This window comes from Corvus hawaiiensis, chromosome 13 (assembly GCF_020740725.1).
Source record: "Corvus hawaiiensis isolate bCorHaw1 chromosome 13, bCorHaw1.pri.cur, whole genome shotgun sequence".
Taxonomy (NCBI): Eukaryota; Metazoa; Chordata; class Aves; order Passeriformes; family Corvidae; genus Corvus; species Corvus hawaiiensis.
The window spans coordinates 20,409,092-20,433,875 of NC_063225.1; the positions used below are offsets into that span (position 1 = coordinate 20,409,092).

Below are 24,784 nucleotides of genomic sequence, written 5' to 3' on the forward strand. Positions count from 1 at the left end.
GAGGGGACAATGGGGACACAGCAGCCTGGCCTGGGGGGGACAATGGGGACACACCAGCCTGGCCTGGAGGGGACAATGGGGACACACCAGCCTGGCCTGGCAGAGGGCAATAGGGACACACCAGCCTGGCCTGGGGGGGACAATGGGGACACACCAGCCTGGCCTGGAGGGGACAATGGGGACACACCAGCCTGGCCTGGGGGGGACAATGGGGACACACCAGCCTGGCCTGGAGGGGACAATGGGGACACACCAGCCTGGCCTGGGAGGGACAATGGGGACACACCAGCCTGGCCTGGCACAGGGCAACAGGGACACACCAGCCTGGCCTGGGAGAGGGACAGTGGGGACACACCAGCCTGGCCTGGCAGAGGGCAATAGGGACACACCAGCCTGGCCAGGGAGGGACAGTGGGGACACACCAGCCTGGCCTGGGAGGGACAATGGGGACACACCAGCCTGGCCTGGAGGGGACAATGGGGACACACCAGCCTGGCCTGGGAGGGACAATGGGGACACACCAGCCTGGCCTGGCACAGGGCAACAGGGACACACCAGCCTGGCCTGGCAGAGGGACAGTGGGGACACACCAGCCTGGCCTGGCAGAGGGCAATAGGGACACGTGTCCTGCTCTGCCCCAGCCCCGCTGTGCCACCCTCCCTCTGCCCACGTGCCCCTCCCTCTCCCCAGCACTTCCCAGGAACAAAACCCCACAAAGGCCGTCTCCAGCCTCCCTCTCCGTCCCCTTCCCTCGTTATCGCTGCTCCAGGGCCGTTTTATCGCCGGCAGCTGTGGCTGTGGGGACGGCCTGCTGTGCCGGGACCTGCACATTTGATCTGCATTAGGGCCGTTTCATGGCTGCCCCGTTCCCAGGGGCATTCCCAAAGCAGCACAGCCAGCCCAGCCTTTTCATCCCTGCAGCCCCTGTGAAATCTCCCATTTATCTCTCCTGCCGGGCTGGGCTCAGCTCCTGATCCGTGCCCCAGCTCCTCCTGGACGACAGCAAATCCCCGTTTTTACAGCGGGGCTGTTTTATAGGCAGAGCTGCTCTGCAGCCCCTCAGACACGAGGTGCAAATTGAGCAGCTCTTCACACGTCCTGGCTAAAAACCACTTTGCTCTCAGGAGCGAGGAGCTGGGTTTGGGGGTTCTTTGGGAACAAGGCAGCTCTTCAGCCTTGGACTGGAGCATGGGGGTGAGAAGTGAAGCCTCAATCCTTATCGTCGTGCCAGGACAGCTCCCAAAACAGCCACAGGGGGATGTCCACCCCGCTCCCTGCCACCCAAAACCCTGGGAAGAGCAGGAACGGGAAAAATGGGCACAGAGCTGCTAAAAAAAAAATCCATGCCAGGTGAAAATATTCCCTTTTGGATTAAGGACAGAGGAGGAGCCACCTCCCCCAGCTCAACACACACCGCCCAGTTTTCCCGTCAAGCTGAAGAAACCGGGCTCCCTGAATTCCGTAAATCCAAACACTCCCCGGCTCCTCTCAGCTCCTGCCTTTCATCACCACAGCCTTCCAGCAGGCAGGAAAAAAGGGAGTCTCCAGCAAACAAGAGGCCAGCTGATTAAAAGCTGCACTCCTCCAGCTGGTGACCGGCTCAGGGCCGGCCCCGGGAGCGCGCTCACGATCAATAATTAACAGGGAAGAGGAAGGAGACACTGGAGCACGGAGCAGATTTCTCTGCAGGCGGCTGGAGGTGTCCAGGGCTGCCCATCCCACCCCGCAGCTCGTGCTGCTGGCAGCCCCCACAGGTGGGCTCCAAGGTGAGGGTCTGCAAGGGAATGGATTCATCCTGCTCTGCCTCACTCGTGGAGTTCACATGAATGCCACTCACCCCTCTTCTGCATGAAGATGAAGAGGTCGTCCAGGAATTCCTTCCGCTCGGGATCGCTGTCCAGTTCATAGAGCTGCAGGGGAAACAAACCCAGATGAGGGCACAAATCCAGAGGGAGACAGAAAACAGAGGGATATTGGCTTCTTCCAGGGGGTGTTTGCACTGCAAGGGTGAAAGGAAAGCACAGGGAGAGGGGGAACAAGGAGAGGCTCCTGAGGAACTTGGTGGCCACGGCTGTGACAGGGACGGCTTGAGGACCCTCGTTCAGCCCCTCGGGAACTCATCCAGGCACAAAGCCTGGCATCCCGAAGGGAACAGGATTCCCAGAGCCCCTCAGGCTGGCAAAGATCTGCAGGATGATCAAAGCCAACCTTCACCTCAGTTAAGGGGCTGGAGCAGGGTTGAAGCCACCTGGAAGCAAAGGGACAGAAAGGATGGAGGTGAGCCGGGGAGGACGAGGACACAGCCAGAAGGGAGGTGACAGCGGTTTGGGACACATCAGTGGCACCTTTGTGGCACCAGGGAGGTCAAACTTCTCGGCAGCTTCTCCTGCACTCCCAGCTCCCTCCCTCAGGGATTGTCACCTAAGTGCCAAAGCCCCGGCGGGAGGAGATGAAAGGACAGAGCTTCCCTGTGTGCCTGGCAGTGCCTCCAAAGAAACCAAAAAGCCCTCAGAAACACCAGAGACCAGCCCAGAGTCAGTTTGCTGAAGGAATAATTTTTACCAGAAGGCTTGAAACCCCCAAATAATTCAACTCGAGTTCCCCAGGCAGTGCTTCCCAAAAGAGAGGGGCTGTGCGTGAGTGTTATCCCTGGGTTCTTCAGAGGGGACGGGCACAAGTGTCACCCCACAGCCACTGCTGGGACAGCAAATCCCAATTTGCAGCTCTCAGGAGTCCTGTGAGGCCAGGAAGGGACAGGCTGGAGCCAGGCTCTCCCTGGGACCCAGGGGGACACACAACGAGACAGCGCTGGAGGTGAGGAATTGAATTCCTTCTCCTGGAACAATCCTGCGCCGCTCCACGGGAATTGTTTTTCGCTGGTTGTAGCCCCTCTTGTGGAGCAGCTCAACAGCAAAGAATCCTTGGGAAATCTGCATTTTGGCCTCTCTGTGGGCACTGCAACCACTTGGTCAAAAAACAGGGGTTTTGGGGCTGAATTCCTGCGAAGCTCTGGGAAGAGCGGAGGTGCCTTCAGTTTAAATGGAATTCCTCCGGCTGCTGTGACACGTTCAAATCCACGAGCACAGCATTCCAGAGGGAAAATGTTCTTCTCCCAGCTGGAGAAAGCCTGGACAGAAATTTTTCAACGCCCAAAGTCTGGCTGCTAATTCTTAGTTCAAATTATATCCCAGTGCAAGGCAACAAACCATGAACTCCTACAGTTTTCCCACAAATTCCCTACAGTGAGGGCTCTGTGGTCACCCTCTGCCACGGATCAGGGGGATCAGGATTCCCCAAATCCCCCCTTCCCCAGGTCCCCATGACCAGACCGACCTTGGCAAAGTCTCGGGAGATTTCCCTTCCCCGGCATCCGTCGCCTTCATCGCTCCAGGTCACGCTGCCGTTCTGGGGAGGGAAAAACAGCAAAGGATGGAAAGGATTCCCAAGGAAAAGCTGTGGGGACACTTCCAGAAGGCTTGGAAACGTGCATTTTTAGGCACAAACACACAGGAAAGCAGCTGCTGGCTCGGCCCAAGGTGACAAGAAAGGTGTCTGCATTTGTGCTTTTGTCACAACGCAGTTCCCTGGGATCTCTCACACAAAATGGGAATTTTTCACCTCCCATTCCACCTGCCAGCCACATTCCCTCCCCTCCCGAAGGGAAGGATGCCAATTCCTCCGTGGCTCTGCTGGAATGAGGTCCAGCACCTCAGAGGTGCTGCTTCTTTTGCTCCCTGTGCCCACCTTTTTTCCAAGGGCACATCCCAGAGCCCCCGTGAAAGGCATCACCCTTCCTTCCCACACACCTGGAAGAGCCCTGCCGTGCTCCCCACGCTTCCCAACAAAACCAGGAGCAGAAGGAGGGCAATAATCCCTCTGGAAAGCTGCTTGCCAGCCTAGGGACCCTGACTCCCGGGAGGATGTGGATTTTCCCCAGAGAAATGGAAAGCTCGGCTTTGCTGGATTAAGGTTCATTAAAAGGATTAGTCTGGTTAGGCCCTATTCCACTTGGGAAATTGGCATCCTGGAATGGTCACCAAGGGCTGGGAACCAGCAGCTCCAGCTGTAGGGAAGGCCAGGATGATCCTGAAATAAATCCAAGCATCCTGAAAACACCAACTCCACAAAAATCCCAGTCCAACGTATGCTGGAAAAAGGAAGGAAGAGGCAAACCCACCCTGCCAAACTCATGGAGAGGAAAGCTCCCAGCACCCCCAAAAGCACCTCCTGGGAATTCTGGAGGTGCTCCAGTAGCCGAAATCCTGGAGGCACACACTGAATGAGGAGGATGAGCAGCCCTGGCCGGGGCCGGGCACGGCTCCGTCGCTGCTCCCGAGGCCCGGAACGAGCTCCCTAACGCCTGCTGGTTCGGTTTGAGGCAGTAATTCCTGCTGGAAAGGCAATTACCCAGCCAGTGCCACCAAGGGAGAGACATTTAACGGGGGATTATGGCCACTTGTGGTAGGTCAGCTGCTTGCTGCAGCACATCAACCCCCAGCCCTCTCCAGGCAGGGATCCCAGGCTGGGGTTGCTCACAGGAGGATCCATCCCGCTGCCCTTTCTCCCCGAGCCTCTCTCTCTCTCCAGCAGAGATTAAACCCAAACAGGTTTTTGGCTGATTATGGAAGCATCCAGCTGCTCCTAAAGCCCCCAGGGACCGGTCACTGGGACCAAACCTAGGGAACAGTCGGAATGAGAGGCAGAGGAAGGAACAGGAGGCAGCGGGGATTTCCCATCCTGGACTTTCCACACTGCAAGGCTCAGGGATTTGTGAAGGTTCAGCTTTCTGACCCTTTCCTTTGGCTGCTCCCTGCCCAAGCTGGCACTTGGATATAAATCCAGAGGGCAGAGCTTGCTTCCACAGGGAATTCTGGTCGTGCTGAGAGCTTATTCCACTACATTTGAGGGCAGGGATGAGAAGGAAGAGGGGTGAAAGGAGACAATTCTCTCCTGCCAGTGGGTTTGAACTTGGGAGAATTCCCAGGAACAGAACTTTTAAAGGGCTTAAAGACTCCTGAAAAGTTAAACAGAACACATTTGGCTCGTTCTCCACGAAGAAAAAGGGTGATTAGAAAAAATGGCAGAGGGCAAGCAGAATAAATCCATCCCGCTTCCCACGGCTCCTCCCTGGGATCTCCCCCACACCTCCTGGGAAAAGGAGCTTACGGGGAGCTGAGGCCACCAGGCTTTGGCCATATGTCCACCAAAGCAGCAGGAATGGCCCTCACCTGGCGTGACACCGAGTGTCCCGAGCTGAGGGGCTCTGGGCAGCTGCAGCCCCCCTCCTGCTGCGGCTGCGAGGGTTTATCCCACTTCCAGGGGGAAGGAGAGGGCTCCTCACCCAGCCCGGGGCAGGTGTGGGGTGCAGGGATGGAGCAGGGGCTGGCCTGGGGGGCAGAGCAGGGAATGCCAGCCCAGCAGCAGGGAATCGAGCTGCACTGATCCATGGAACAGGCCCTTTCCCAGCAGAGACTCCAGAGAGGTGCTCCAGATGCAGCACAAAATCCCTTGTGCCCAGCCAGAGAGCTGGGCAGGAGCTTGGGATCCAGCTTCCCTGCCATTCCCACTCGGAAAACCAAGTTCCTCCTCTGCAGGAGTGGCAGGAGAAATCCATATATCCCACAGGGAATTACAGACCTTCGGAGAAGCCAGGCAGGAGTGGCAGGAAGGAGCAAAGCCTGCTCAGGGAGGCCGGGAATTCCCTGCCCCGAGTCCTGCCAGTCCCTGCTGCCTCTGCATCCAGGGAAGTCGCTGGTGCGGGACAAGCGGCCCTCGGGATTTCTCTGCCCTCTCGCGGGAAAAGGTGCTGGAAGTGGCTCTGGATTTGCCTAAAGCTTGGATGCAGAGGCTGGCAGGGAAGGCTGAGGGGCTGGGAAAGGCTGCCCAGCTTTGCCAGGCTGCTGGCAGAGCCTGGAGCCCTCCCTGTGGCACGGACACCTCGGACACCTCGGAGCCACCGGAGCCCCCCCGAGGAAGCTTCAGCAGCAATTATATCCAGCCCTATTTTGGGATTACTCCCTAACCACCTGGAATATCTGATTAGAGGGAAGCTCAGATGTCCAGAGCAATTTTGGTTTCCAATCCCAGGCCGGAGTTAACCCTGAGCTGCCGAGCAGATGGAGCAGGAGACCACAAACACTTCCCGTGCCCTGCAGGACAAACACCTCCCAGACAAGGGGAATTAAAACCTTCTGCCACGAAACCCAGACTCCTTCTGCACCTCCTCACTTCGGACAGAGGCTTCAGGCCAGGAATCTGCGGGAATACCCACCTGAAGGTCCAAGGAAACCCCTCCCCTGCCCCGTGGGTTGAATCAATGAAAAGGGACAGGGGCAGCAATTTCGGGATTATCAGGGAATCCACAGAAATTCCTTTTGTGGGCAGAGTTAAGCCTTAGGAAGTGAAACAGATGCTCTCAGAAAGAAAACTGTTGTAGTACAAACCTTGATAAGATCAGGGCTGCTGCCCCGAGCTGCAAGTTCTCAGGCACCGAGAGCCAAGGGGTAATTACTGCCCACACCAGCTCCCCTGGAATGGGAATCAACCCTTCCCAGCCTTCCTAATAACAGAGCTCAATTCAACAGCCCCCAGCTTCAAAGGCAGCCCTTGAAAACATTTTAGTGATTTCAGGAATGGCAGGGAGGATGGGGAAGGGAAGGGAAGGAAAGGGCTGCAGTTTAACCGATTAATTACCTTTTTTTATTAAGTTCCTTTCATGTGTTCCCATGACCAAACAGGAACCTGCTTCCTCATCCTTGAGGAAAAGCTGGGCTCTCTGAACGCCTCCTGCTCCCAAAGACTCAGAGGAATCCACCCAGACCTGATGCCAAGATCTGTGTGGGGTGGGAAGAGGGATTCTCGGTGCCAGCCTGGAGTCATCGATTTACCCCCGAGTGAGAAGAACACAAGTGCAAGGAAACAACACATTCCAGCTCCTGCCTCCAGCCTGAACTCCTGGGAACTGGCACTGAAGGAGACAAGCTGCCACTATTGCTATAAATAAGTGTGGCACCTGAAGAAATCCTAAAGGGAGCCGGGATACAAACGAGATCCTTTTCCTGCCTCCAGATCCAGCCCCAGCCACTACCTCTAACTCACCTATGGAATCCTGGGGGTGAAGAGCTGGGGGCAATCCCCTGAACCTAAACCAGGGGTTTCAGGAGAAGCAGCAAGTGGCTTGGATGAAGAATTCAAGCAGAAGAAAAACCAGGTCTTTACTGTCAGTTGGGGACGAGGAATCTCCTCCCACTGCAGCACCAAAGGGAAAATACCCAGTGACACACAAAAGGACTGAAAAATCCAACCCTGAATCAGGCCCTGAAACAACCACGGGGCAAAAAGCCCCATGTGAGATGCCCCTTTTCCTCCCAGGGACCTTCCCCCTCCTGGATTAAGGGGTCTCTCCTGAGCAATCCCGAGGCACATACCTCAGGTTATGGAATCCCAGCCGCTTGTTCCCGGGGCCTGCAGCAAAGGCACAGCAATTATTTTAAGCTGACTTATCTTAATAAACAGCGTGACCTCTGTGAAAGTTTAGGTCAGGCTTTTTCCCAAAGCAGTGCCCGCTTGGTTTCTGGGAAGCTGCCCCGAGACGTCCCCAAAAACGGGGGCACAAAGCGTTCCCGGATGCTCGGAAAAGGGCATCCAGCAGCAGCTGAGGCCTGGAAATCTGGGATTTATCCTCACATTCCCCACAGAACCGCTGGTGCTGGTGCTGCACCAGCCTCAGCAGGACGGGAGGAAGCGGCACCAAGCTGCGCCCCTGCTTTTCCCAGGGAACAGCGGCATTCCCAGCGAACGGGAGCACCCACGGGATGAAGGCCCAGCGCCTCCTCAGCCACCCAACCCCACCTCCGACAGCCCTGGAGTCAAAGCCTCACTTTTCCCCAAAGACAGGCAGCGCCCAGCGCCCTTTTCCAGGAGCTGGGATGGATTTCAGGGCATTCCAGAGGCTTGGAGGAGCAAACGGAGCAACCCCCCAGCAGCAATTCCTTCTCCTGGCCAAGCTCCTCCGCTCCCTGAGCTGACAGGATTCCCTGTGCCGTGAGCTGAGCCAGCTCTTTTGCCTGCACCCTTGTCCTACAATGACTTCCTTGCCTGTCTGGGGTGGGGCTGAAGCGGCTTCGTTTTCCTGGTGGCTCCCAAATTTCCGCCACCTCCGTGTCCCAGGCAATCCCAGCCTCCCATTCCCAAGGGACATTTTCTCCCAGAGGAGAAATGAAGTGACTTTTCCCCTCCTCCCAGTTCCACGAGCACCGGGCGTTCTGCATGCCAGGAATACTCCTGGAGCAGGACTGCCACAAGAAGCTAAAAAGACGAATTCAGGAATAATTTTGGGAGCGAACCGGAGAACGCAGCCACTTCTCCGTTTTATCCTGGGTTTTCTGCCTGTTAAAGACAGGGAGGAAAGGACACAGCTCATCCCTTCGAAATATGCCTCGGAATTCAAAATTCCAGAGAATTAAGTGGCCAGCCCACAGCTCCCCACACAATCCTCCCCCTTTCCTGCCACGCCAGGGCCCCCTGCTTTATTCCCCACGTATCCCAGTGCTCCCCAGCTCTGAACTGGGAATCAGCAGTGCCACTTGGATCCAAAGCCACTCCACCTGCACCTGCTGTGCCAGGGGACAACGCTTTGGGACAAGGAGGGGACGTGCCCTTTTCCTGCCACCTTTTCCCACCACTTCCCAGAGCTGCCACAGCTCTTCCTTTATAACCCACTCCTGAACTCGGTGTCCATGGGTCCGATTCCCGCTTTTCCCTGCCTCCCCAGCCGATGAACACAGCAGCAAGAGTGGTTTTGTGTCCGTTTTTCCTGGAGCTTTGGGCACTTTGGGCTCCCAGGTGAACGTGGCCTGAACCAGGCTAAGCTGTGGCCCCCCAGAACACTCCATCAGCGCAGGAACGGGCCACAGCACACCACGCCAGCTGCACAACGATCCTTTATCCTGCTTTTTCCCCCCTCTTCCACACGAGCCAAGCCCAGCTCTGGCTGCTTTCATGGCCTTGCCAGAATGACCAGTGAGATCAGGAGCAAGAAGCGCCAGCTGGGCGAGGAACAAAACCAGCCCCGGCCCTAAGCCGAGCTTATTTGGCTTTCTAAAGAAAGCCATCCCTTAAGACCCAAGCCCTGCCTCCTTTTCCCCACCCAGAGCCCTGAAAGAGGAAGTTTTCACCACTCCCATCCAGTAAATTCTGAGGCAATGGCCCCTGACCGACAAACCCACCTCATTTCCCTGCAGGAGGCTTGAGCAATTCCCTCTCCTCCACCCAGCCCCTCTGGTGAAGCAAACACAAGAGGAAAAAACCAGCAGCAAGTGCTTCCCCTGGGTGTTTTACAGCCCCAGCAGCCCAAGTGCCGTTCCCTGAGGAGCTCCTGCCACGTGCACGGGTGTGGGAACACCCACCTGCTCTGCAGGAACAGCTGGGGAGGAGCAGAGGCCTGGAATATACCGAAATACTCGCTCACCACAAAGGAAGTCATTCCATGATCCCCTGGCACCAAGCTGCAAGGAGTACTAATGCTGCAGGCAAACATGGAATTAACCTCCTACGAGGCAGCAGCGAGCTGCCTCCTTCCTTCCCTCCTTCCTTCCTTGCTTCCCACACGTGGCATATAAAGTGGCTCTGACTCCCAGGATCAGGGCACATCTCCCTGCCTGCCCAGAAATCCTGAATTCCAGAGGTCTGACGAGAACTAGCTCGGGTGAGATGTTAGCAGGGAAGTGTCTGCACCTAAAATGATGACACCACCAGGCTCTTCCCTTGGGAAGCCCCACAGATCCCTCCCCACAAAGGCTCTCCCAGAGCGGGGGCTCCTCTACGCCAGCTGGAAATCCACAAAGCCAAGTTCTGGTGGAGTCTCTTTAGAAAAGAGAGCACACCAGGGAAGCACGGCCTCCCAAGGCACTTCCAAGGCCTTGCCAGGCTAAAACCTCCTCAGGCTGGCTGGAAATGGTGGTTTTTGGGAGCAGGGAATGCTGGCACTGACCTGTTTGAGCTGCTCGTCCAGGCGCCAGCCGGGGCGCGCCGCCGGGGACCCGGAATGCTTGGCAGAGTCTTTGCCCTGCTCCTCCTTGCCCTGCTGGGCCCCCCGCGGGTGCCCCACAGCTGGCACGGGGCTGGAGGTAGAGGCCACTCTTTGGTTGGGGTGGGCGACTTTGGGAGCTCGGAAATACTTGAGGGCAGAGCAGCTTTCCTTGCCGGCCACGTCCGCGCCGTCCTCCAGCTCGGCGCCGTCTTCTTCATCCTCCTCCTCCTCCTCCTCCTCCTCTTCGTCGTCGTCCTCCTCCTCGTCCTCCTCGGAGTTCCTGCTGCTCTGGTCGAAGGGCCGGGCGGCTGCGGCCGCAGGGGCGGCTCTGGCCAGGGGGACAGCGGGCGACGTCCCCGGGGCGCGTCCGGCCGGGCCGGCGCGGGGCTGCGGAGGGAAGGGCGGCGGGAACGGCACCTGCGGCTCCCGGCGCTCCCGGGAATCCATGGGCACCGCCGGCTGCTGCTGCTGCTGCTGCTGCTGCTGCTTCTGCAGCTGCTCCACCACCGCTTCCAGCTTCATCCCGCCGTGCGCATGGCTGGGAGCCCCGGCGGGATCCGGCAGCGAGCGGGGCCCGGCCGCGGGAGACGCGCGGGATCTGCCGGGGAGACAAACGGGTGTGCGTGTGAACACGGAGCGCTTTCATCTTTTCCCCAGGAAGGGGACAAACAGAGTGCAAAGCCAGGGCTCTTTCCTGTGCAGGAGACCGTGAAACAATCAGCTCCATGTTTAACAGCCTCGGGCTCCAACTTCCATTCAATTTTCAGACTGTTTAATTGTATTTTCGAGCCGGGCACATTTGCTGCTCTGCTCTGCCCCAAAGACACCATCCCAAATGCCTTTGTCCAGGCACAAGCCTTCCACGCTTCCTAAATCATTACTGTGGAAAGGTCAGGCTTAGGATTTGGTGCTCCTGGAATACTGCCTTAAAAGGAGACAGCCAGGATGAGCTTGACCATATTTATATAAAAGCCAGGCAGGGATTTGTCACACAGGGCTATCCCTAAATTCTTCTGTGCTCTCACTCCATGGCTAAATCCTTGCCACTTCAGACACTAAAAGTAAATGTATTTAGGCATTCTTTTTGTCAAGGAGATGGAGATGGGAGCACAGCAAAGCCCGCTGAGCACCGAGCTGCTCCAGCCTCGGGATCCCGGAGTTTCCAGTGCATCTGAAGCCCCATCCGTGTCCTCCCTTCAATTTTCCCAGCCTGAGGAGCCCGGGAGCTTTCCCAGCTCTCCATTTTGACCTGCTGAGCCAGCACTTGAGCAAAGACCAACAGAACAGCCCCCGGCTGGAAGCAGAGCTCGGGATAAACCCTGGGAAGACGACGGCGCCGTTAATCCCCGGGCGCTAAAATCACCACGCGTAGTTTGGACTTTGTGTCCCCCACGGGCCCTGCTGACAAAGATTGTCCTCCTCGGGGGGAAGAGATGATCAAACACACCCCACTTGCTGCCCCTTCAGGGTTGGTGGCTATCAAAATACGGCCAGCTTGGGGAAACAAAGGAAAATCCAACCCCAAACAAGCCCCGAGCTCCTGCCACCTCCCGCCTCCCTGTCTACAGCCAGCATGGGGCTACACACTCGGGGAAAAAGGGGATTATTTTGCTAAAAAACGGTTCAAAACGGACGGGATTCTGCTCTAAAACAACCAATAACCTACCAGGCAGCAGGTTTCCAAGCGAAGGACAACTTCCAGGCTCCCCAGAGCATCCCTAGCTGCTCACACAGCGCGTCTCGGATGAAGCGCTCCGCGCCAAACCCATTTTTCCCTCCCTCTCTCTTCCCTAAATAACAGGGAACATTTTTTCCCGGGCAAACCCTTCCCTAAAGGAGCAGCCCAGCCCCGAAAAGCAGAGTTTACCTGCGGGGCAGCACCGCCTGCGAGTGCCACGGCACGGAGGGGATTAGCGGGGTGCATGTCAGCAGCAACATCCCGCCCTCCCCGGCAGCTGGGAAGAGCCCGGGACTCCTCGGGAAGGCACAACCAGCTCACAAAGCATCAAACCCGCCCCGGTTTGGGTGTTGTGGCACCGCGGCGTCACCTGTCCCCTCCCGGGGGACGCTCCGGGGGCACACGGGAACAGCTCGGGGAGCCGGCGGCTGATCAATGAGCCGGGAGCAGCAGAGCAAACACGGCTCAGGTGCGGCTGCAGCACCCAGGAATGCGGCAGCCGCGCTCGCTGCGGCTCGGGCACGGAGCTGGGGCAGGGCAGGGGCTGCGGGGCTGCCCGGGACTGGGGGCGGCGAGCCCACAGCCGGCCCTGAGGCCAAACGGAGGCGAGCGGCTCCCGCTGAAGCGCGCTGGCAGGAACAGTCTGAGCTGACACCTGGAGCGGGAGCGAACCCGCGGGACGCCGCAGGTTTGCAGAGCCGCTTCACGCAGCCCTCAGCGCGGATGCTCGCCCGCTCCCGGTGGCCCTGCCCTGCTTTTGGCGACCGTCCCTCGCCTCTGGCGTCTCTGCCCCGCTCTTTGCGCCTCTCCCCCCACGCAGGCAGGGCAAGGACCGAGCTCGCCCGGCCCATGCGAGAGCCCTTTCCGTGCACAGCCGCTCCGTGACGAGCCCTTTCACCCCGCGGCGCCCCGGGTGCCAGAGCTTTTCCCAGCGGGAACCAGCGGGAAGAGTTCAAGCCGGAGCCGAGCAGCACCGAGGGCTGCGGGGGCCGGCAATAATTCATTAGCGACCCCCACCCCCTCCGTTTTACCGGGGACCCCGCCTCAAGGGGAATGACCGAGGGCTCCGACCCTCCCCTCAGGCGGAAATACCGAGGGCGCGACCCCCAACCCGCCCCCCCCTCAGAACCGCTGCGGGCCCCTCGCCCGGTTCCCCGCCGTTACCTCCCGTGGCGGGTCCCGCCGGTCCGTGCGCGGCCGCCTCAGCTCCTCCTTCCTTCCCTCCTTCCTTTCCCTTCCTCCTTCCCTTCCTTCCCCCCTCCCGCCCCTTCCTCGCCCGGCCGGAAGCGGCGGAAGCGCCCGCGCCGCTTCCGGGAACGGCGGGACCCGGAAGCGGCCGGGCGGCGGCGGGGAGGGAAAGCGGCAGCCAATCAGAGAGCGCGCCGCCGGGCGGCTTCCGGTTCCGGGCGGTATAAAAGCGCGCGCGGGGCGCGGGCCCGGCAGTCGCGGCGGAGGCGCAGGCGGGGGCTGCGGGAGCGCGTGAGGGTGAGCGGGGCCCGGGGCACCCCCGGCGCGGAACGGGCCGGCGGGGACGGGGTTTAGGGGTCCCCCCGTGTGTGCTTGGGCTTTGAGGCGGGGCTTACGGGTCCCTCGGAGCGGGGGTTAGCATCTATTCATTTCTGTTCGAGCTCTGAGGGTGGGCTTAGGGGGCTTCCCTGCGTCTCTTTGGCCCTTCGGCGTGGGGTTAAGGGTCTCTCAGGGGGCTTTAGAGGTTCTCCTGTGTATGTTTGGGCGTTCAGGGGAGGATTTAGGGGTCCGTTTCTCGGGTAAGATGTTAGGGTCCCTTCACGTCTGTTTAGGCCCTTCAAGGAGGGTTTAGGGGCCCTTCGGGGGGGATTAGGGGTCCCCCTTATGTCTGTTTGGCCTCTTAGGGCAGGGTTAGGGGCTCTCCCCACGCCTCTTGGGGCCTTGAGGGAGAGTTAGGGGTTCCCTTCGTGTCTGTTCAGGCTCTGAGTGTGGGATTAGGGATTCCCGGGACACCAGGTGGGGTTGGGATCCCCTGCTGCGGCCTTGGGGGTGAAATGAGGGGTTCCCCTGTGTGCGTTCAGGCCCTCCGGGCGGGCAGATTTGGGGCCCTGGCAGGGAAGGGGGATGGTGCTTTGTGCTGGGCACCTTTATTCCCTCAGGGCTGTGGTAAATGGGGACCGTGTAGGGGGTTCCCTGCTGGTCCCCTCAGATCCATGGAAGAGGAGTGGGAATGACAGAATGGTTTGGGCTGGAAGAACCTTAACGATGCGTTCATTCCAGCCCCGTGCCGTGGGCAGGGACACCTTGCATAGACCTGTGCTTGTGCTCTCAAGGACTGCATTTATTTCTACATGTGTTTTGAGGAAATAAATAGATATTTATTCCCTCAAAACGCAGACCTCTCAGGGCCTAATTCACAGGGCCCCTCAGCACTGCTGCTGGGGCTCCCTGGGGACGTGGCCATGCTGTCGCTGCCCTGTCCCCTGCAGACAGGGAGTGACCCCCCGCTGTCCCTCTGCCCGCAGGCCGGGCGGCATGGCGGACGAGGAGATCGCTGCCCTGGTGGTGGACAATGGCTCGGGGATGTGCAAGGCGGGCTTCGCGGGGGACGACGCGCCCCGCGCCGTCTTCCCCTCCATCGTGGGGCGGCCCCGGCACCAGGGCGTCATGGTGGGCATGGGGCAGAAGGACAGCTACGTGGGGGATGAGGCGCAGAGCAAGAGGGGCATCCTGACCCTCAAGTACCCCATCGAGCACGGCATCGTCACCAACTGGGACGACATGGAGAAGATCTGGCACCACACCTTCTACAACGAGCTGCGCGTGGCGCCCGAGGAGCACCCGGTGCTGCTCACTGAGGCCCCCCTCAACCCCAAGGCCAACCGGGAGAAGATGACGCAGATCATGTTTGAGACCTTCAACACGCCGGCCATGTACGTGGCCATCCAGGCCGTGCTGTCCCTCTACGCCTCCGGCCGCACCACGGGCATCGTGATGGACTCCGGCGACGGCGTCACCCACACGGTGCCCATCTACGAGGGCTACGCCCTGCCCCACGCCATCCTGCGCCTGGACCTGGCCGGCCGCGACCTCACCGACTACCTCATGAAGATCCTGACGGAGCGCGGCTACAGCTTCACCACCACGGCCGAGCGGGAGATCGTGCGCGACATCAAGGAGAAGCTGTGCTACGTGGCGCTGGACTTCGAGCAGGAGATGGCCACGGCCGCCTCCTCCTCTTCGCTGGAGAAGAGCTACGAGCTCCCCGACGGGCAGGTCATCACCATCGGCAACGAGCGCTTCCGCTGCCCCGAGTCCATCTTCCAGCCCTCCTTCCTGGGCATGGAGTCCTGCGGCATCCACGAGACCACCTTCAATTCCATCATGAAGTGCGACGTGGACATCCGCAAGGACCTGTACGCCAACACCGTGCTGTCGGGGGGCACCACCATGTACCCCGGCATCGCCGACCGCATGCAGAAGGAGATCACGGCGCTGGCCCCCAGCACCATGAAGATCAAGATCATCGCCCCTCCCGAGCGCAAGTACTCCGTGTGGATCGGCGGCTCCATCCTGGCCTCCCTGTCCACCTTCCAGCAGATGTGGATCAGCAAGCAGGAGTACGACGAGTCCGGCCCCTCCATCGTCCATCGCAAGTGCTTCTAGAGGGACCTCCCGCCGCGTGGGACCGGCCTTGTCCCGCCGTTCCTTAGCCCCTGGTTTGATTCCTGTGTTGAGGCACCGGTTAGTGATGTGCATTTTAATGGCCCTAGGCTGTAGTTCTCCCTTGGCTCCTCCTCCTCGTGGCTCTCCGGGGCTTGGAAGCAGGCGGAGGGGTTGTTCCCTTTCCCTGTGTAACACGGATAGGATGACACTAAAGCTAGGTTTGTCACCTTTAGGTTTGTCACCTTTAGGTTCCTTTGTAGGAAAACAAATAAACTTCCGAGGTTTAAACACTAGAAGAGCTGCTTTTGCTTTCTTTCAGGGTGGGTTCTCTATCCCCTCGCTGCAAAGAGTTATTGGGGGGGGGGGGGGGGGGGGGTGGAAAAAAAGGTTTTGGACTCCAACCCGGCCTGAAGTTAAAACTTAGCCCAAATTTTGTTTTCTAAATTCTCCTCAAATCCCATCACGGCCCCTGCTGCTGCTCGGACCATTTTAAGAGCTGTTAAGGGAGCAAAGCGTGCCTGGAATGTGGCTCTTGCAGCCTGACTGGACTTTCATGGTAACTTGGCTTTTTTTAGAACACAAACAGCTCTTCTTGTCAGAAAAAGTTGGCGCCTTGGCACAGGGTTTGGTCACCGGGGTAGTGGCCTCTCCTTTTTTGGGAGAAGATGAGGAGATGGAGCAGCAGATAGTGCTGAAGAGCGGGCAGCTTCGGACAGCTGGGCCCTCCTGCTTTTACGGGGTATCTACTGGAGCTGCTTGCCCACGGGGGAGGGATGGCAGCCGCGTAATTACCGAGGGAGCGTTAATTAAAAGCTGTTGTGGCGGGGAATCCCGCGGAGCCGCGCGCCCCTCGCTGCGCTCCTGCCTTTAAACCCTCGGCCGCCCTCCCATTGGCTGGTCGTGGCAGGACCAGCCAATCAGCAGCGCCTCCGCCTCGGAGGCTGTTACCGCCTACTCTGCCGGACTCGATTTCCCAGCGCGCACCGCGCCGCTCGCGGCTCTTCCGGTTCCGGTCCCTTGGGGTGAGGTAGCGCGGAGCTGAGGGAGGCCCTGGGGGGAGGGGGAGCGCGGCCGGGACCCCCATGAGCTGGGGAGGGGTCGGGGAGGGAGTGTGAGCCACGGCTGGGACCCTCCTGAGGTGAGAGGGGGAGGCCGGGTCTGTGGGGGGACGCTGTCAGCACCGGGGGCACGGCCGGGGGACCCTCCTGAGTTGAGGGGCGGCCTAAGGGGGGTATGGCCGGGACCCCCTGAGCTGAGGGGAAGGTCGGGTCTGGGAGGGGGACACGGTCAGGATCCGCTGAGGTGAGGGGGAGGTCGGGTCTGGGGGGCTACGGCCGCGACTCTCCTGAGCTGAGGGGGAGGATTGGGTCGGGGTGGAGGGGACGGCCGGGACCCTCCTGAGCTGAGGGAAGGGGCTGGGGGAGCAGGGCCTGGACCCTCCTGAGCTGAGGGAAGGGGCCGGAGGAGCACGGCCGGGATCCCCCTGAGCTGAGGGAAGGGGCTGGGGGAGCAGGGCCGGGATCCCCCTGAGCTGAGGGAAGGGGCCGGAGGAGCACGGCCGGGATCCCCCTGAGCTGAGGGAAGGGGCTGGGGGAGCACGGCCGGGACCCTCCTGAGCTGAGGGGGAGGTCGGATCTGGGCAGGGAGCACGGCCGGGACCCTCCTGAGCACCGAAGGGATCGGGGGCTGGGGCCGGGGATGTCGGGGCTGGGGCTCTCTGGGCCCGGGGCTCTGCAGGCGCCGGAGCCGCCGAGCGTTCGCTGTGTGTGGGCTCTCACTCGGCTGTGCCCCCGCCGCAGCGCTGCGGCTCCCGGCGCTGCCATGGCCCTGCCGGAGTGGCACATCGCCGTGAAGCTGGCGGAGCAGCCGCTGGCCCCCAAATCCATCCTGCGCCTGCCGGAGACCGAGCTGGGCGAGTGCCCGCTGGGCGGCTGCAGCATCTCGCACCTCAAGCAGCTGATCACGGGCCATCTGCAGGAATCCGTGCCGGACCCCGAGCTCATCGGTGCGTGCCCCGCCGGAGCCTGGCGCCGTCCCGCCGCTTGGGGACACCCTTGGCACGTCCTCGCCGCGGCCGGGACGCGACATCCTCGTGCTGCTCCTGGGAGGGCTCGGTGTTCGTTCCCTGTTTCCTTGGGAGCACGGTGCTCCAGCCGTGGCAACGCCCTTGTTAGGGAGTGTTTGGGCTTCCCAACAGCTCTGTGTCCTTGTGAGGTCTCTCATGAGAGCTGGGAGGTTGGCTCTTACGCACAAGGTGACTCTGCCTCCTCCTCTAGATCAGCTCCATGATTTCCCTCCTGATCCTCAGCTCCACAACTTCCCTGTGTTGTTCCCTGGCCAGCTGGAGCAGCTACAGCTGCTGAATAGCCCCCAGGGCTCTGAGTCACACCTAGAGACCCCCAGCCCGTTCTGGGAGAGCCACAGCTGTTTATCTGCAGGTGTTTCTTCCCCCAGACCTGATCTACTGTGGCCGAAAGCTGAGGGATGACCAGACCCTGGATTTTTATGGAATCCAGTCCGGCTCCACTGTCCATGTCCTGCGCAAGTCCTGGCCTGAGCCTGACCAGAAACCAGGTGATGAGCTGTGGGGATTACCCCTCGGATCTCCTTGGGATGTGCTTTATAAGGGACTGAGGAACAGCTTCTCTCGGGATTTGCTCCTGTGGAGGTTTCCAGGGGAATGAATCCCCTTGTTTGGGAACTCCCCACCTCTAGCAGCAGCGCACAGGTGTTAATTTTCCTGCTGACAGAAGAGTTAAGGAATGAGCTGCGCAGCGTGGAGGGGGATCATCCCTTCCTTAATTGCCTGTGATCCATTGTAGGGCGTTGCCAGGGAATCTGGAGCAAAGCCCCAGGGATGAGCAGGCTGGTGTGTGCTCCTGCTGTGCCTGACTGTACAAAAAGAGGAGTTAGAGTTGGCATTCCCGTCACGGCACGTGTGGGAGGATACTCCTGTATATTTTTATGATCTCGGAGTGCAGTGAGTCGTTACTCTGCAGTAACTGCACCCAATCCAAGGATATTGAAGAATCCCTGTTGCAGCACGGAAGTGCCGGTGGGCTGGGAAGCGGCTGTGAGGGCTGGCAGAGGCAGAGCTGTGTTTTGTTGTGGTGTTTCCCCCCCCCTCAGAGCCCGTGGATAAGGTGGCAGCTGTCCGGGAATTCCGTGTCCTGCACACTGCCCTGCACAGCAGCCCTGCCTACAGAGATGCCGTGAGTGGGGCTCCCTGCTCTGCTCCCGGGGCGGAATTTGGCTGTCCCCTCCCTCTGGGGAGAGCCCCACACTGGGGCCTGGCTGGCTGACATTCCTGATTGCTCTGCTTTCCCTGGCAGGTCTTCAAGATGCTGGGAAACAAGGAATCCCTGGATCAGATCATTGTGGCTACTCCTGGCCTCAGCAGCGACCCCGTGGCTCTGGGTGAGTCCAGCTGTGATCCAGAGGGTCTGAGGAAAGGGTTAATTCCTGCGGGCGAAAGTGAGAGAGCCAAATTTGGGTTGAATTCCTGACAGGGAGGCAGGAGAGCTCCCCTTGTCTGGGAAAAAAACCTCATTTTCTGTCCCTTTGTGGAGCGTAAGAGTCAGTGACTGCTCAGGTGCCAGTTGTGCTCCGTTGGTAATGTTTGGGGATGGGCTCTGGCTTCAGAGGGATCAGGGAATGGAGGGATGGATGCTCTTCCCTTGGGGATGGGTTCAGAGGGATCAGGGAAAGGAGGGATGGATGCTCTTCCCTTGGGGATGGGTTCAGAGGGATCAGGGAAAGGAGGGATGGATGCTCTCTCCTTGGGGATGGGCTCTGAGGGATCAGGGAAAGGAGGGATGGATGCTCTCTCCTTGGGGATGGGCTCTGAGGGATCAGGGAAAGGAGGGATGGATGCTCTCTCCTTGGGGATGGGCTCTGAGGGATCAGGGAAAGGAGGGATGGATGCTCTTCCCTTGGGGATGGGCTCTGAGGGATCAGGGAAAGGAGGGATGGATGCTCTCTCCATGGGGATGGGCTCTGGCTTCAGAGGGATTCAGGAAAGGAGGGATGGATGCTCTCTCCATGGGGATGGGCTCTGGCTTCAGAGGGATTCAGGAAAGGAGGGATGGATGCTCTCTCCATGGGGTTGGACTCTGGCTTCAGAGGGATTCAGGAAAGGAGGGATGGATGCTCTCTCCTTGGGAATGGGTTCTGAGGGATCAGGGAAAGGAGGGATGGATGCTCTCTCCATGGGGATGGGCTCTGGCTTCAGAGGGATTCAGGAAAGGAGGGATGGATGCTCTCTCCATGGGGATGGACTCTGGCTTCAGAGGGATTCAGGAAAGGAGGGATGGATGCTTCCTCCCTGCTGCAAAGTGCTACAAAATGGTTCATTAAGCCCAACCCCTTCCGGGATGGTGCTGTCTGAGGCAGGTGGAGTTTGGGATGCAGTCACAGCCTGGCTGCAGGGAGCTGGGGGCCAGGTTCCGTCCTGCCCTTGAGGTGGAGCTCCCAGAGGATCTGCTGGAAAAGCCCCGTCCCTTGGGTGTGTGGCTGTGACCAAGAGCCTTCCCAGGAGCACAAAGGCTTCAGAGAAACAATAACAGTATTTATGGTGTTTACTCGTGATTCACTTCCTGAAAAACAATTCGTATTTGTCCCTGTGCCTTTTGTATGACTGGCTCCTGGTTCTTGTATCCTGTCTCACTGCCTTTCCTGGTCTTTTCCAGGAGTCCTTCAGGACAAGGATTTGTTTTCTGTGTTTGCAGACCCCAGCATGCTGGACACGTAAGTGCCCTGGGCTGGGGCAGTGACTCAGCAGTGCCTTTGTCCCCCTGTGTGTGTCAGCTGCTCCCTCTGGGTGGGAGAGAGCTCTGCTCCTGCCTGCCAGGCTGGAACACTCATTGCTCGGCAGCAGGAAGGAGGATCCACCACTGGGATTCAACCAGAGGCTGTTTGGTGGGAGGCAGGGCCACCATCGCCTCCAGAGCGTGGGTTCAGACCTGGATGTGGTTGCTCACAGCAGAGTTGCTCCCAGGAGAGCACGTGGGAGATGAGAACTGTGGAAAAGTCAGCATGGGCTCCAGAAGGATCCCTGGTGACCCAAGGCCAGGTCCAGAAGGATCCCTGGTGAACCAAGGCCAGGTCCAACATGGGCTCCAGAAGGATCCCTGGTGAACCAAGGAAAGGTCCAACATGGGCTCCAGAAGGATCCCTGGTGACCCAAGGAAAGGTCCAGCCTGGCTCCAGAAGGGTCCCTGGTGACCCAAGGCCAGGTCCAGCCTGGCTCCAGAAGGATCCCTGATGAACCAAGGAAAGGTCCAGAAGGGTCCCTGGTGACCCAAGGCCAGGTCCAGCCTGGCTCCAGAAGGATCCCTGGTGACCCAAGGCCAGGTCCAGCCTGGCTCCAGAAGGATCCCTGGTGACCCAAGGCCAGGTCCAGCCTGGCTCCAGAAGGATCCCTGGTGACCCAAGGCCAGGTCCAGCCTGGCTCCAGAAGGATCCCTGGCTGCCTGGAGGAGTTAGTGCCGGGCAGCCAGCAACCCGGTGCCAGTGGGGTGGCAGTGCCCCGACTCTCTCAGGGCTGCTTTCTGGGTTCCCCTGCACACAACTCACCCGTGCCCCGTTTGTGCCCAGGCTGATCCCGGCTCACCCTGCCCTGGTGAACGCCATCGTCCTGGTGCTGCACTCGGTGGCGGGCAGCACCCCCCTGCCAGCCCCAGACACGTCCTCGCGGGCCATGGCCTCGGGCTCCTACCGGGACATGCCAGGTACGTGGGGACCTGCAGGACCTGCAGCTCGCTCAGGGAACCCCAAATGGCTGGGCTGGAAGGAGAACTCGGTGCTGAGGCCTCTTGTCCTGCCTGCTCAGCCAGAAATTCCGCAGGATTCTCACATCTGGTTCCCATTTCCTGCCCGTTTGCCACATCCTTTTATTCCCCTTTCTGCTGCAGGTGGCTTTCTCTTTGAGGGGCTCTCTGATGATGAAGATGATTTCCACCAGGTAAGCAGCCAGCTTGGCTGGAGCACCTCTTTGGAGCTTGCAATCTGTAGCCCTGAGACTCGCAGGCTTTTCCCTTCCCGTCTGGTGAACAGCACGAGCTGCTCTGGCTCCCCAGGGGGACGTGGAGACAAACATATTGATCCTAGCTGCTTCCATGCTGCTCAGGAGAGGGTTTTCCTCAGTGCTGAGCACACAACAGGAAAATGGAACAGAGGAAACGCCCTCGTAGCCAAATTGTGCCTGGGTGAGGGTGGAACGTGGGAATGTTGATCCTTGCCCTTCGGCAGTCTTCCTCTCCATAGGACAAAGGGTTCTGTGAGAAAAACTGGATATTTGGGTCAAAAAAGTGCCTGTTGACAGGGAATTGTTCCGTTACAGGCTAGTAACACTCTGGTTTGAGGCTGATGGATGGTAGATTGAAAGGTTTCCTGCTGGTTTCCACAGCTGACTTTGTGGAAAAAGCACGTCCCGCTCTGGCATGTTTGTCTTTCACAAGTTCCACACTTGGGAGTTTTGGGTTTTGTAGGACAGGGATCCGTGCGAAGGAGCCCGGTTTGACTGGGACACAAACACCAACCTCACAGCTGCTGCTTTTCTCTCCCTCCACGCAGAGCACGAGGTCCACCCCTTCCAGCAGCACGTCCAGCTCCCGCCCGGCCTCGCTGGGCTACGCGGGGGCTGCGGGGCCCCGGCCCATCACCCAGAGCGAGCTGGCCACCGCCCTGGCCCTGGCCAGCACCCCTGAGAGCAGCTCCCACACCCCCACACCGGGCACCCAGGTAACAGCCGGCACCAGTCCTGCTCGGGGCTGGGCACCTGGGGTTCATTCCCTCATGGAGGAGCTCCCTCCCGTACGAGATTGAGGCTGGGGGGATGCTGCAGGTGCTGGTTCCTGGAGTCAGCAATTCCTGGAATTCTCCTGATCCATGACCTCCTCCTAGGGCCACTCCTCCGGGACGTCCCCGATGTCATCCAGTGTCCAGTCGGGGACACCCATCACCAACGACCTGTTCAGCCAGGCCCTCCAACACGCCCTGCAGGCCTCAGGGCAGCCCAGCCTCCAGGTCAGTGTCAGAGCCCCTGGAGCCCCGTATCCCACTGGCACAGGGTGGAGGTGGCTCTCCAGCTGCCTGCTGGGGCAGGACATGAGCGTGGAAGGGACATCACAGACACTGCAGAAGTGCTGGGTGGAACTGGGATGGAGGGCTGGTGGTTTTGGGGACTCGGCAGCCTCACCCTGAGCTTTCAGGAGCTGTTTGCACGCAGCAGCGTGGCTGGAGCTGGCTGAGGTGGGCGAGTGGGCAGTGGGGAAGGCTGCTGGTTTTCCTGCTTGGATTCTCACATCCCCCTGAACTTCCCCTCCCTGCCGTGAGCAGAGCCAGTGGCAGCCCCAGCTGCAGCAGCTGCGAGACATGGGGATACACGACGACGAGCTGAGCCTGCGGGCCCTGCAGGCCACCGGAGGGGACATCCAGGCTGCCCTGGAGCTCATCTTTGCTGGGGGGGCCCCCTAAATCTTCCTGCTGGACTGGTGAGTAGCGCTGAGGCAGCAGCTGTGCCATCCCTCGGGCTGGTTCTGTGCAGGGGGATGCTCCTTTCCTTGCTGCACTGGGGGCAGCTCCAGACCCTCTCTGCAGCCTCCTCCGTCTGCCAGCAGGGACGAGGCCTCAGGACTTGTCCAGCACGGTGTTGGAGAGATGTGGCCCCTCCGGTTCTGCAGCTTTGGCCTGTCACCACATCCTTGCCCTGTGGTTTCACTGGTGGCCCTCCCTGTGCTCCCCCTGCATTAAATGGACCGTGTTCAGTGCCCTGCCTGCTGTGTGGGTTGTGCTCCGTCCCGGGCTGCGTTCCAGCTCCCCGAGGCCACCGCGGCGGGAAGGGGACTGGAACTGCAGGAGAAGCTCTGTCTTTGTGGGAGGCGCTGGTTTCAGCAGCGGGCACTGCCCTGCCAGCTGACAGGGGTGAGGGCACGGCCACCACGAGGTGACAGTGACAAAGAAATGACAAGGGCTGAGCGTGAGCTGGAGAAGTGCCCCTGACACAGCCCGGTCTGGCTGCAGCCAGTGCTTTCCAGTGCCCTCTAATCCCAGGTGCCACCAGCTGCCCAGGGCCCGGGCTGCAAAGCCAATTAAAGGCATTTGCCTGTAATTGCAGTCAGTGGGAGCTGAGACAAGCCAGGCCTGGAGCTGGGCCTGGCATCGCTGCGATTGCAGCGCTGGGATTAACGAGGCATGAAAACGGGAGCGGGTTCTCCTCAGATGCCACCGAGCAGAGAACGCTCCTGCTTCACCTCCGGGCTGCCTGTGCTGCCCTCTAATTCCTCTGCAAGCTCTGTGATCCTCACTGATACCATCTCGGTATCACCCAGCAAATGCGGGATTGTTCTCTCCGGGGAGCCCTGCACTGATAGGCTTTAATCCTGTCGAGAGGAGAGAGGATTAATGCCCGAGGGAGGGGCTGTTTTTGTGCCTCCGTCTGGAGCAGATAAGATGTGATGGACATCAATGGCCTTCCTGCCGCCCTGCCAGGCCCCTGCCCTCGGCACGCACTCGCAGCTCGGTGGATTTTACGTGTAACAAAACCGATTAATCCCTTCCCCTCCCCGGAGCCCTGGCTGCTGGCTCTGCAGGGGCAGGAGAGAGCATATGCACGGCATCCTCCCTCCCTTCCCCGCGAGGGGAGACAGCCCTGCTGCCAGCCCCCAGTCCTCCCGGGATAACTGCGGATTAGCCGGCTCGCAGATGCTCCTGCCCAAAGCTGGGAAGCGTTTGCAGGCTCTCCTGGAGCTGCTCTAGGACTGCTTTGCCTTCCTGTACCGCCTTAATTCTCAATTTAGGGCTCGTTGCTGTCCCAAAATGGTGTTTTTCGTGTCGCTCCTGGGATATTTGATCCCCCCGTTGACCCGCGTTTGGGTACGAAGCCATTTTTGCTGCTATTTCTGCTTCCCCACGCCCCCAGAGAGCTGAGAACTGCCTGGATTTTTGGGCTGGAAGTGACTTTTCCCCGATTCCTTTCCCAAATGGCAGGGCTTGGCTGGGAGCAGCGTCTCAGGCATGTTCCCTGGCTGCACTGGCTGCAGCAGAGGAGAAGTTGGCAGCGCTGCCGCTCACGATGCGGGCGCCGCTCGCTTCCCTCGCCCGGCAAAGACGTGCTCAGGCACAGGGAGAGCTGCAGGGAGGGGGAGAGGCTCCGCTGCCTCCTGCACGGCTTGGGGGGGAACGGGAGCTCTGCTGCAGCAGCTCCTGCAGGAGAGGGGGAGCTCAGAGGGAGCTGGGAGCGGCTCTGCAGCCGCCAGGTGAGCGCTGCCTGCCTCCCGCCCGCCCCAGAGCCGCACGCTCCCGCTGCCAGGCTCGCACGGAAGCGGTGCTGGCACACGGAGGTGATGCCCGCGGGGCTTTGCAAGGGCAGGGAGCAGCAGAACGAAGGCTTTGAAGTATAGGATGAGGGTGGATATTAGGGAGGAATTGTTCCCTGGGAGGGC

At 59.8% G+C, this 24,784-nt stretch overlaps 3 protein-coding genes across 7 annotated transcripts in view; 2 read left to right on the top strand and 1 right to left on the bottom strand.

The window, feature by feature from the left end:
* The window catches only part of ARID3B (AT-rich interaction domain 3B), a 31,322-nt gene extending 18,349 nt beyond the window's left edge, over positions 1-12,973 (bottom strand). Inside the window, exons 1-4 of the mRNA XM_048317620.1 lie at positions 12,873-12,973; positions 9,992-10,628; positions 3,334-3,405; positions 1,838-1,910 (exon numbers count right to left, since the gene is read on the bottom strand). Coding sequence (XP_048173577.1) covers positions 1,838-1,910; positions 3,334-3,405; positions 9,992-10,552 — 706 coding nt within the window. The 5' untranslated portion in view covers positions 10,553-10,628; positions 12,873-12,973. The remainder of the gene's footprint in view (positions 1-1,837; positions 1,911-3,333; positions 3,406-9,991; positions 10,629-12,872) is intronic.
* Positions 12,974-13,113: 140 nt separating this feature from the next.
* Positions 13,114-15,634, top strand: LOC125332581 (actin, cytoplasmic type 5). Its single transcript, XM_048317624.1, has 2 exons — positions 13,114-13,193; positions 14,201-15,634. The coding sequence occupies exon 2, from the start codon at positions 14,211-14,213 to the stop codon at positions 15,339-15,341; it is 1,131 nt and encodes a 376-aa protein (XP_048173581.1). The 5' UTR covers positions 13,114-13,193; positions 14,201-14,210; the 3' UTR covers positions 15,342-15,634.
* Positions 15,635-16,283: 649 nt separating this feature from the next.
* The window catches only part of UBL7 (ubiquitin like 7), a 29,058-nt gene continuing 20,557 nt past the window's right edge, over positions 16,284-24,784 (top strand). Inside the window, exons 1-12 of one of the 5 annotated variants that reach the window (XM_048317684.1) lie at positions 16,284-16,363; positions 17,141-17,346; positions 17,796-17,915; positions 18,471-18,553; positions 18,674-18,758; positions 20,030-20,087; positions 20,937-21,070; positions 21,254-21,303; positions 21,915-22,082; positions 22,245-22,367; positions 22,680-22,834; positions 22,958-23,110. In XM_048317684.1, coding sequence (XP_048173641.1) covers positions 17,163-17,346; positions 17,796-17,915; positions 18,471-18,553; positions 18,674-18,758; positions 20,030-20,087; positions 20,937-21,070; positions 21,254-21,303; positions 21,915-22,082; positions 22,245-22,367; positions 22,680-22,817 — 1,143 coding nt within the window. In that variant the 5' untranslated portion in view covers positions 16,284-16,363; positions 17,141-17,162 and the 3' untranslated portion in view covers positions 22,818-22,834; positions 22,958-23,110. Of the gene's footprint in view, positions 16,364-16,397; positions 16,480-17,140; positions 17,347-17,795; positions 17,916-18,470; positions 18,554-18,673; positions 18,759-20,029; positions 20,088-20,936; positions 21,071-21,253; positions 21,304-21,914; positions 22,083-22,244; positions 22,368-22,679; positions 22,835-22,940; positions 23,111-24,784 lie in introns of those variants that run through there. The other 4 variants (XM_048317686.1, XM_048317683.1, XM_048317685.1 and 1 more) reach the window with 4 other exon arrangements.